Source organism: Pristiophorus japonicus, chromosome 2, assembly GCF_044704955.1.
Source record: "Pristiophorus japonicus isolate sPriJap1 chromosome 2, sPriJap1.hap1, whole genome shotgun sequence".
In the NCBI taxonomy this organism is placed as follows: Eukaryota; Metazoa; Chordata; class Chondrichthyes; family Pristiophoridae; genus Pristiophorus; species Pristiophorus japonicus.
In genome coordinates, this window is record NC_091978.1 from 369,585,106 (window position 1) to 369,596,900 (window position 11,795).

Below are 11,795 nucleotides of genomic sequence, written 5' to 3' on the forward strand. Positions count from 1 at the left end.
ATGCTCTCGGCAACGAGACTCGAGGTGCTCAGTGCCCTCCTGGATGCCCTTCCTCCACTTAGGGCGGTCTTTGGCCAGGTGTCAGTGGGGATGTTGCACTTTATCAAGGAGGCTTAAATGGTGAGAAACTTTAAAATGTTGGTCTTCAGGGAGATTTGGGTGTCTATGTGCAAGAAACACAGGAAGCTAGCATTCAGGTACAGCAAGCAATAAAGGCGGCAAATGGCATGTTGTCCTTTATTGCAAGGCGGTTGGAGTACAAGAGTAGGAAAGTCTTGCTACAATTGTACAGGGCCTTGGTGAGACCACACCTGGAGTACTGTGCACAGTTTTGGTCTCCTTATCGAAGGAAGGATATACTTGCCTTAGAGGCGGTGCAACAAAGGTTCTCTAGATTGATTCCTAGGAGGAGAGGGCTGTCTTAATGAGAGATTGTGTAGAATGGGCCTGTACTCTCTGGAGTTTAGAAGAATGAGAGGGGATCTCACTAAAACATGCAAGATTCTGAAGGGGATTGACAGGGTAGATGCAGGGAGGATGTTTCTCCCAGGCTGGGGAGTCTAGAACCAGGGGGGTCACAGTCTCAGGATAAGGGATCGGCCATTTAAGACCAAGATGAGGAGGAATTTCTTCACTCAGAGGGTTATGAATCTTTGGAATTCTCTGCCCCAGAGGGGCTGAGTCGTTAAGTATATTCAAGACTGAGATAGATAGATTTTTGGACTCTAGGGGAATCAAGAGATAGCAAGGGTGGTCGGGCAGGAAAGTGGAGTTGAGGTCGATGATCAGCCTTGATCTTATTGAATGGCGGGACAGGCTCGAGGGGCTAAATGGCCTGCTCCTGTTCCTATGTTCCTAAAAGGCTCTCAGTTGGCCTCTTGAGATCACTGGGAATCAAACACCGACCAGAGCTCCCAAGGAGGTCGAGCAGATGTTGCCTCAAAGTCTCCCTCTTCAACTGCCCTCAATTTCCTCCTCAACTTTAAGACAATTTGGCACAATATCCCTCGGACATGATTTTTATTAACTGCCTCAGCCTCCCACAACCCGGTCGGGAATGGATGCAAGACTACAGATGTTCTGTGTGATTAAGTCTCTATAAGCTAATCTCAATAACTGGATTCTGTGTCCAAGATGCATGGCATCTTTTTAAAGATACCCCAGTCAAAGTGCGAGTGTTCTTTTAACCAATCTTTGGACAACAATACTAATTAAAGAGTCCACAATCATGATATGAAAACCTCTGCAAAAGCTGGTTTCTATAAACCATAATCACAATTACTGCATCTGCAGCACTTTGACTGAATTTGCCGCTCTCTCGGGTACAGTGGAGATGGTCATGCCATGAGCGAACACAGACACAACAGTTACTATACAACTCACTTACTTACTTAAATCAGTACAAAGCGTCTTCGTCCAGAAATACTAAAATAAGCTGCCCCACATCAGTCATCATCTTGCTTATCTCGGAGCAAAATAAGCTCCTGCAGTTGGCAAGTGGCTCAAGAATCTCACGTATGAGCCTTTTGTCCAAGTCTCTCACTGGGGCACTCCTCATATTGTCTGCTTAGCCTCATACCACTTTGCCATTCACTGATGGTCTGAGCAAAACAATTAACATAGTTCAAATGGCAGGCAGCAGCTACACAGCTGGGCTCAGCAAGACAGAAATTTATTTCTACAGCGCCTTTCACGGTCTCTGGATATCAAAAAGGGCTTTTGAAGTACTTTGGGAGTGTAGTCACTGTTCTAATGTAGGAAACACGGCAGCTAATTTGCACACAGCAAGCTCCCACAATCAGAATTGTGATAATGACCAGATAATCTGTTTTTTTAGTGATGTTGATTGAAGGATAAATAAATATTGGCCCCAGGACACCGGGAATAACTCCCGTGCTCTTCTTTGAAATAGTGCCGTGGGATCTTTTACGTTCGCCCGAGAGAGGACGGGGCCTCGGTTTAACGTTTCATCCGAAAGACGGCAACAGTGCAACACTGGAGCATCAGCCTAGATTCTGTGCTCAAGTCTCTGGAGTGACTCGAACCCACGACCTTCTAGAATGTAAGTTGTGAGGAGGATGCAAAGAGGCTCAAGGGAATATGGACAGCTAAGTGAGCAGGCAAGAACATGGCAAATGGAATATAGGGCCCAAGTTTCCACATGATTTGCGCCTGATTTTTAGGCGCAACTGGTGGAGAACGGACTATCTTAGAAATTGCAATTCTCCACATTTTTTTTTCTGCAGTTCTAATCAGGCAGAACAGTTCTACTTTGGAACAGAATTTTTTCTTCAAAAGGGGGCGTGTCCGGCCACTGACACCTAATTTACATAGAAACATAGAAACATAGAAAATAGGTGCAGGAGTAAGCCATTCGGCCCTTCTAGCCTGCACCGCCATTCAATGAGTTCATGGCTGAACATTCAACTTCAGTACCCCATTCCTGCTTTCTCGCCATACCCCTTGATCCCCCTAGCAGTAAGGACCTCATCTAACTCCTTTTTGAATATATTTAGTGAATTGGCCTCAACAACTTTCTGTGGTAGAGAATTCCACAGGTTCACCACTCTCTGGGTGAAGAAGTTCCTCCGCATCTCGGTCCTAAATGGCTTACCCCTTATCCTTAGACTGTGACCCCTGGTTCTGGACTTCCCCAACATTGGGAACATTCTTCCTGCATCTAACCTGTCTAACCCCGTCAGAATTTTATATGTTTCTATGAGGTCCCCTCTCATTCTTCTGAACTCCAGTGAATACAAGCCCAGTTGATCCAGTATTTCTTGATAGGTCAGTCCCGCCATCCCGGGAATCAGTCTGGTGAACCTTCGCTGCACTCCCTCAATAGCAAGAATGTCCTTCCTCAGGTTAGGAGACCAAAACTGTACACAATACTCCAGGTGTGGCCTCACCAATGCCCTGTACAACTGTAGCAACACCTCCCTGCCCCTGTACTCAAATCCCCTCGCTATGAAGGCCAACATGCCATTTGCTTTCTTAACCACCTGCTGCACCTGCATGCCAACCTTCAATGACTGATGTACCATGACACCCAGGTCTCTTTGCACCTCCCCTTTTCCTAATCTGTCACCATTCAGATAATAGTCTGTCTCTCTGTTTTTACCACCAAAGTGGATAACCTCACATTTATCCACATTATACTGCAGCTGCCATGCATTTGCCCACTCACCTAACCTGTCCAAGTCGCTCTGCAGCCTCACAGCATCCTCCTCGCAGCTCACACTGCCACCCAACTTAGTGTCATCCGCAAATTTGGAGATACTACATTTAATCCCCTCATCTAAATCATTAATGTACAGTGTAAACAGCTGGGGCCCCAGCACAGAACCTTGCGGTACCCCACTAGTCACTGCCTGCCATTCTGAAAAGTACCCATTTACTCCTACTCTTTGCTTCCTGTCTGACAACCAGTTCTCAATCCATGTCAGTACACTACCCCCAATCCCATGTGCTTTAACTTTGCACATCAATCTCTTGAAAGTTTCCACAGTGAAAACGTACTCCAAACTAAAGTAGAATGGAGCAAGTGAAGATTTTTGTAGAACTGAAAAACCCTGTTCTACACATTAAAAAAATCAGGCGCAGGTTACAAATTAGGCGTCCAGAACGAGATAGGGGGGAAGGGAACTCATTAAATTCAACAATAAATCCTTATTTATACTTATACAAATAAATCCAATCTGAATAAACATTTATAAGCAAAGAAAAGATTAAATAAACCATCTTCCTACCCGTGTGAAAGTGCTTCAGGCAGGCCTTTCGGGACCGAAGGCTGAACGGGCCGGCCCGAGACTTCGGGCAGGGCCTGTGCCCAGCACCAGATTTACAGGTAGGTGGCGTTGGGTTGGGTCGGGTCTGGGGGGGGAGGGAGAGAGAGGGGGAGGGAGAGAGAGGGGGGGGGGGGGAGAGAGGGAGGGAGAGAGAGGTGGGGGAGAGAGAGAGAGAGAGAGAGAGAGAGGGAGGGGGGGGGGGGGGAAAGTCAGGTCGGATCCAGTCCGGGAGCGGGAGTCGAGTCGGGTCGAGTCCAGTCGGGGGGGCGGGGAGCGGGAACAGGAGCGCGGGTCGGGGGGGGGGGCACGGGTGTCGGGTCTGGTCCGGAGGCAGGGGGGGGGGGCAGGGAGCAGGTATCGGGTCTGGTCTGGTCCGGAGGCAGGGGGCGGGGGCGGGTGTCGGGTCTGGTCGGCGGCGGGGGGGGGGGGGGGGGGGGGGGGGAGCAGGAGCTGGCCGTGGGAGGAGCCTTATTCACGCAGCCCCAGTGAGGCCATTCAGCCAGGGCTAGGGGCTGCGTGCTTTGGGCCCCTCCCACACAGTTCGGGCACCTGGAGCTACTGAACATGCGTGCCCACTGTAGCGCGCATGTGCAGAGGTCCCGGCACTGTTTTCAGCGCAGGGACCAGGCTCCGCCCCCCACTGCTCCTGTTGCGCTACGCCGAGGGCCAGAGGACCAGCAGGGAGGTGGAGAATACCGAGGATTTTTTTTAGGCGCACTTTGTGGCGCGAAAAACGGGCTTCCAGGTCGGGACTGCGCCGTTCTAGGAGCGTGTGGAAACTTGGGCCCATAATGTGGAGAAATGTGAAGTTGTCCACTTTGGTAGAAAAAAATAAACAAAGTATTTTTTTAATAAATGGTGAGAGATTGGGAAACGCTGGTGTTCAGAGGAACCTGGGTGTCCTTGTACACCAATCACTGAAAGTTAACATGCAGGTACAGCAAGCAATTAAGAGAGCAAATGGTATGTTGGCCTTTATTACAAGAGGATTTGAGTATAATAGTAAAAAGACATCTTATTGCAATTATATCAGGCCCTGGTGAGACCACACTTGGAGTATTGTGTATAGTGTCGGTCTCTTTACCTAAGGAAGGATATACTTGCTATAGAGGGAGTGCAACCAAGGTTCACCAGACTGATTCCTGGAATGGGGGGGGATTGTCCGATGAGGAGAGATTGAGCAGACTAGGCCGATATTCTCTGTAGTTTAGAAGAATGAGAGGTGATCTCGTTGAAACATACAAAATTCTTACAGGGCTTGACATGGTAGATGCAGGGAGGATATTTCCCCCGGGCTGGGGAGTCTAGATCCAGGGGTCACACAGTCTCATGGCCATTTAGAACTGAGATGAGGAGGAATTTCTTCACTCAGAGGGTGGTGAATCTTTGGAATTCTCTGCCCCAGAGGGCTGTGGAGGCTCAGTCTTTGAGTATATTCAAGGCTGAGATCGATAGATTTTTGGATATTAAGGGAATTGAGGGATATGGGATAGTGCAGGAAAGTGGAGTTGAGAATTTTGGATATTAAAGAAAGACTTGCATTTATATAGTGCCTTTCATGACCACCGGACGTCTCAAAGCGCTTTACAGCCAATGAAGTACTTTGGAGTGCAGTCACTGTTGTAATGTGGGAAATTCAGCAGTCAATTGCACACAGCAAGCTCCCACAAACAGCAATGTGACAATGACCAGATAATATGTTTTAGTGATGTTGATTGAGGGATAAATATTGACCCAGGACACCGGGGATAACTCCCCTGCTCTTCTTCAAAATAGTGCTGTGGGATCTTTTACATCCACCTGAGGGGGCAGACGGGGCCTCGGTTTAACGTCTCATCCAAAACACCCTCAGTACTGAACTGGGAGTGTCAGCCTAGATGTATGTGCTCGAGTCTCTAGAGGGGGACTTGAGACTTGAACCCACAACCATGTGATTCAGAGGTGAGAGTGCTGCCCACTGAGCCACGGCTAACACATGGGGGGGGGGGCGGGGGGGGGGCGGGGGGGGGGGAGAAAGGAGTAGAAGGATATGGTGATAGGGTGAGATGGAGAGAGGGTGGGAGGGGGCTGGTGTGGAGCATAAACACCAGCATGGAGCGGTGGGCCCAGTGGCCTGTTTCTGTGCTGTGGGCCATTAATGCAGGTACATGCGCCTGTATTTCTCATTCACTGCTGTCTTCTGGTTGAATTTTGTGGGTCTGAAGTTTGTTTTTGAGACGATCAGATAGATCTGTTTTGATCAGCAGCTTGAGATGTCTGCTGATTAATGGGAGCATGACTTAGAACATCGTCTGCACTCCCCAGAGCCCAGTAGCATACGCCACTCGTGGCCCGCAGAGAGACACAGCTGTTTGTAACATGCTTTTGTTTACTTTGAGCGATTATTCCAATTTAAACCACACATTGTTCAACAGTCATTTCCTTTCTTTTTTTTTGCTATTTTCTACTTCGTTCCAGTGTGCACATGTATATCCCAGTGCCAATAGTGGCTCAGTGGGCTGTACACTCGTCTCAGAAGGTTGTGGGTTCAAGTCCCACTCCAGGGACTTGAGCACATAAATCTAGGCAGTGCTGAGGGAATGCTGCACTGTCCTTCGGATGAGACGTTAAACAGAGGCACCCTCTTGGGTGGACGTAAAAGATCCCATTGCACTATTTCAAAGAGCAGGGAAGTTTTCCCCGGTGTCCTGGGCCAATATTTATCTCGCAATCAACATAACAAAATTATCTGTTCATTATCACATTGCTGTTTGTGGGAGCTTGCCGTGCGCAAATTGGCTGCCGCGTTTCCCACATTACAACAGTGACTACATTGTACGTACATTGGCTGTAAAGTGCTTTTGAGACGTCAGGTTGTCGTGAAAGGCGCTATGTAAATGCAAGTCTTTCTTGAATAGCCCAAAAGTTTATTTCGCCTCTGAAACTGACCACAGTTTCAGGATTTGGTGCACACACAGCCTGACGCGGAAATGCTGAGGTTGGGGCTCTGTCATTCACTGCTCCGACACTGGCTGTGCTGCCCTGCCCTCTCCCACTGGGCAACAAGTGAAATCTCCCAAATCAGGGAAACTGACACAATCTTGGGAATTTCCACGGTAATACCGCTATTAAGTTTCTCACTGAAAGTTAAACTCTTTTTTTGGATTGGGGTAACTGGGATTTTAACAATGTACTAACTGCTTAAAAACTAACTTTCATTTTGTGCCGTATCAAATGTATCCATTTTAATAAAAATTTAATTTTTTAAGAAACTTTTTCAATTAAAAAAAATAGTTTGTTGATCTTTACTCCAGGTTTGCCTTTTCCCAGTGTGAGAGCCCAAATCTTGGTCTTGCTCTCGAACATTTTTGAAAAGTTTGAATCAAAGGAGCTTACTCACTTCCTGGTTTGTGGCCTGTGAGAATTCTGTTTTGATTGGTTGCTTAGACAAGCCTGTTTCGTCCCAGCAGCCCGCATTAGGGATTCCCCATTAACTCGCGCTGATTTCAGCCCAACGTCGAAAAAGCCAAACTTCTCGTCGCAGAGATCTTGTTATCTTTCATACAATACAAGAGTTTCTCAGCTGTGTAACAGTAACAATTTGCATTTATATAGTGCCTTTAACATAGTAAAACATCCCAAGGCGCTTCACGGGAGCAGTAAACAATATGTGACACTGAGCCATACAAGGAGATGTTAGGGCAGGTGACCAAAAGCCCTAGGTGATCAAAGAGGTAGGATTTGAGGAGCGTCTTAAAAAGGAGGAGAGCAAGGTAGAGAGGTGGAAAGGTTTAGGGAGGGAGTTCCAGAGCTTGGGGCCTCGGCAGCTGAAGGCACGGCCACCGATGGTGGAGCGATTATAATCAGGGATGCTCAAGAGGGCAGAATTGGAGGAGCGCAGAGATCTCCGAGTGTTGTAGGAAGTTACAGAGATAGGGAGGGGCGAGACCATGGAGGGAATTTAAAAACAAGGATGAGAATTTTTAAATCATGGCATTGCTTAACCGGGAGCTAATGTAGGTCAGCGAGCACAGGGGTGATGGGTGAGCGGGACTCGGTGCGAGTTAGGATACGGGTCAGTGAGCACAGGGGACATGGGGCAACCGAGTTTTGGAGGAGCTCAAGTTTATAGAGGGTGGAAGATGGGAGGCCGGCCAGGAGTGTATTGGAATAGTCAAGTCTAGAAGATAACAAAAGCATGGATGAGGGTTTCAGCAGCAGATGAGCTGAAGCAGGGGCGGAGGCGGGCGATGTTACGGAGGTGGAAGTAGGCGGTCTTCGTGATGACGCGGATATGTGGTCAAAAGCTCATATCGGGGTCAAATATGACACCAAGGTTGAAAACAGTCTGGTTCATCCTCAGACAGATGCCAGAGAGAGGGTGGAGTCGGTGGCTAGAGAACGGAGTTTGTGACGGGGACCAGAGACAATGGCTTCGGTCTTCCCAATATTTAGTTGGAGGAAGTTTCTGCTGATCCAGAACTGGATGTCGGACAAACAGTTTGACAATATAGGAGACCATGAAGGGGCCGAGAGGTGTTGGTGAGGTAGAGCTGGATGTCGTCACCGTACACGTGGAAAGTGAGGCTGTGTTTTCGGATGAAGTATCGGCTGAAGGGCTCAAAACTAAGATGCGATGGGAGGGGAAGGAGGGAAGGAATGAAGGATTGTAACAATTTGGCAAATTTACACAGGAAGTCATCACACATATCAAAACCAGAATTTATATATGGAGAAACAGGTCAATACAAAAAGTGTGACAGGAAGTAAGATTTTGTAGACAAGAAGTGCACGCAACACAGACACAAGATTTTAAAATATATTGGAGATATGAAAAAAAAATGCACAAATATGTAGATTTATATTCCAGTCATGCACTAAAGTGAGAGTACAAAGTAAATGGACTGAAATGCTGCTGCCCCTCAGTCACAGCATCTGTACCTAACTGGTAGCCACCATTTAAATAAAAATCACCCAAGTGCCAGGAATCGTACAATGAGCGTGTAAAATCCTGAATGCAGGACCAGTGAACCATTAAACAGGTTTTGTTTTCATATTTGCCGATATACAATGACGTTCAGAAGGTCAACCGTTGTATTTAAACACTGTGTAGAGCTTCCCTCCCTCATATTGCAAACAAGCCAGCCAACTTTCAAAGGGGAACTGGATATACACTTAAAAAAATGCAGGGCTATGGGCCGAATGGCCTCTCCTGTGCTCAACGATAAATGCACTCTCAGTTCTTAACATACCTGTGCTTTCCTCAAAAAGGACCTCCGTTGAATTGCATTTGACAATGAGAGAGGCTATTACTTTTGGAAAACCAAAAATACAAAAAAAAATGCACAGGAATGGAGTTTCAAAACCAATACTTCATTCTGCACAAAATATTTCATTCAATATTTGCCCTGCTGCACGAACACAGTTAAGAACACCCAATGGTCATTTCAAGAGATAGTCCATGCTCGTCCTTGAAAATGTACAAAGCCATCTCATCTCCTTGGCAAATGGAGCCTTTTATTTAAAAGAAAAAAAACCCACATTGTTGAGTAGACATTTACTGGAGCAGTCACGTGCATTTTTCTGACAAAATCTAGTCAGTGAGAGGAGAGAAATGAGGCTTCCAAACTGCATCCCACCAAACCCCATCGCACAGTTAAACCGGCAACATATAATCAGCCCGAACAATAACTTGTATTTATATAGTCCCCTTAGCAAAGTAAGACGTCACAAGGCGCTTCACAGGAGGGTTAGATGACAATAAATGGACACCAAGCCATATAAGGGAGGTATTAGGACAGATCAAAAACTTGGTCAAAGAGGTAGGTTTTGAGAAGTGTCTTAAAAAAAAAGGAGGAAACGGAGGCAGAAGTTTAGGCAGGAAATTCCAGAGCTTGGGGCCCAGGCAGCTGAAGGCACGGCGACCAATGATGGAGCGATTAAAATCAGGGATGCTCAAGAGGGCAGAATTCTGAGGGTTGCAGGGCTGGAGGAGGTGAGCGAGGGATTGGAAAACTAGGATGGGAATTTTGCAATCGAGGCATTGCTTGACCAGGAGCCAATGGAGGTCAGCGAGCACAGGAGCGATGGGTGAGCAGGACTCAGTGCAGGTTCAACATGATCTGAGATTATTGGAAATGATGATGAACCTGTAGAATACACTGCTTCAGCCTCAACTAGAGCATTGTGTCTGGAATTAGAGAATTTTGGGCACTGCACTTTAGGAAGAATGTGAAGGCCTTAGAGAGGGTGCAGAAAAGGTTTACGAGAACGATTCCAGGGATGAGGGACTCAAGTGACGTGGATAGACTGGAGAAGCTGGGGTTGTTCTCAGAGCAGAGAAGGTTGAGAGGAGATTTGATCGAGGTGTTCAAAATCACAAGGGGTCTGGACAGTAGATAGAGAGAAACTGTTCCCATTGGCGGAAGGGCCGGGACACAGATTTAAGGTGATTGGCAGCAGAACCAAAGGCGACACGAGGAAAAACTTTCATTTTTTAAGCACAGCAAGTGGTTAGGATCTGGAATGCACGGCCCAAAAGGGTGGTGGAGGCAGACTCAATCATGACTTTCAAAAGGGGAATTGGTCAAGTGCCTGAAGGAAGAGAAAATTGCAGGGCTAGGGGGAAAGGGACTGGGTGAGAGTCAGCACTCGCTCGATGGACCAAATGGCCTCCTTCTGTGCTGCAACCATTCTATGGATCGGAGATTATTGCATCCTATGTACTGTATTGCACGTTTAAATAACAAAATGCGCACACACAAACAAAGCCAGCAGCAAGCCCAAGAGATGACGGTGCACAGTTCAGGGGTTTGATTGACAACAGAGCTGAGCCCGGGAGCCTGGGGATTGATTGACAGCTGCCTGGGAATCCGGGGACCAGCGCTGGCTGCAAAAATCCCAGCACCGGCGTCCCTGCCAATAACAGATGCGGCCCCCCCTAAAAAATAAACCTCGGCCTCTTTTATTTTTTTTTGCAATGCAAGCAATGCAAACAAACCAACACGCTCCCCTGCTTGTTTTCCTTTTTGCAATCTCACCTTTCGCCTCGACGGACGGGTACAGCTTTTCCGCCTTGTTCAGGAACTTGAGCGCTTGCTCCAGCTCGCCTCCACGCAGCGCCTTCCTGGCTATCCGCAAGCACTTCTCGGCCTCGTCCCTGTTCCCTTCCATCTTTTACCCCCCGCCCACCCCTTCACCCGGCGACTTCACAACCAGGAAATGAGCAGATTCCACACACGCACACAGCCAGAGCAGCTGCACCAGACAGCAAACTAGCCCAGCACAGCAACTCTGAGGCAGATGCACCGTCCACTGAATTATATTTGCAGCTCTGGTTTATTGCAAAATGCAAAACATTTTTTTTTTTGAAATGTTGGTGGCGAAATGTAGATTTGGAATTGCTGATTCCTTGCACTCTCGCTCTGGTTTGCTGCACCAATGAGAGCCAGCTCCAGATTTATTTTTAGTCCCCGCCTTGATACTGCTTCTCACTGTTGGTTTGTGTCATTGATCCTTACAGGAAAGACGGTGGCCGTGTTGGCCTGCGGAGTGGAACAATGTTCCTTTATAAACTCTTCCCCAGATGAATCACTGAGGACTTGTTATCTCCTCCAGTGACTGGTTAGGATGCTGCAATGCTGTTCAGATTTCTTTCCTTGCCAATCGCAAACTCAACAACTTGTGCCATTAACGCCCCAAGGCGTTTCACAGGAGCGTTACCAGACACCGAGCCACATAAGGAGATATTATTAAGTCGCTGGAGAAATACCACCAACGATGTCTCCGCAAGATCCTACAAATCCCCTGGGAGGACAGACGCACCAACATTACCGTCCTCGACCAGGCCAACATCACCAGCATTGAAGCACTGACCACACTCGATCAGCTCCGCTGGGCAGGGCCACATTGTCCGCATGGCAGACACGAGACTCCCAAAGCAAGCGCTCTACTTGGAACTCCTGCACGGCAAGCGAGCCCCAGGTGGGCAGAGGAAACGTTACAAGGACACCCTCAAAGCCTCCCTGA

At 47.7% G+C, this 11,795-nt stretch overlaps 1 protein-coding gene across 2 annotated transcripts in view; it reads right to left on the reverse strand.

Moving 5' to 3' along the window:
• Nucleotides 1-10,940, reverse strand: part of dnajb14 (DnaJ heat shock protein family (Hsp40) member B14) — a 52,084-nt gene extending 41,144 nt beyond the window's left edge. For both annotated transcript variants that reach the window (XM_070872988.1, XM_070872983.1), the window contains exon 1: nt 10,808-10,940. In XM_070872988.1, the coding sequence (XP_070729089.1) occupies nt 10,808-10,940 (133 nt within the window). The remainder of the gene's footprint in view (nt 1-10,807) is intronic.
• Nucleotides 10,941-11,795: the final 855 nt, after the last annotated feature.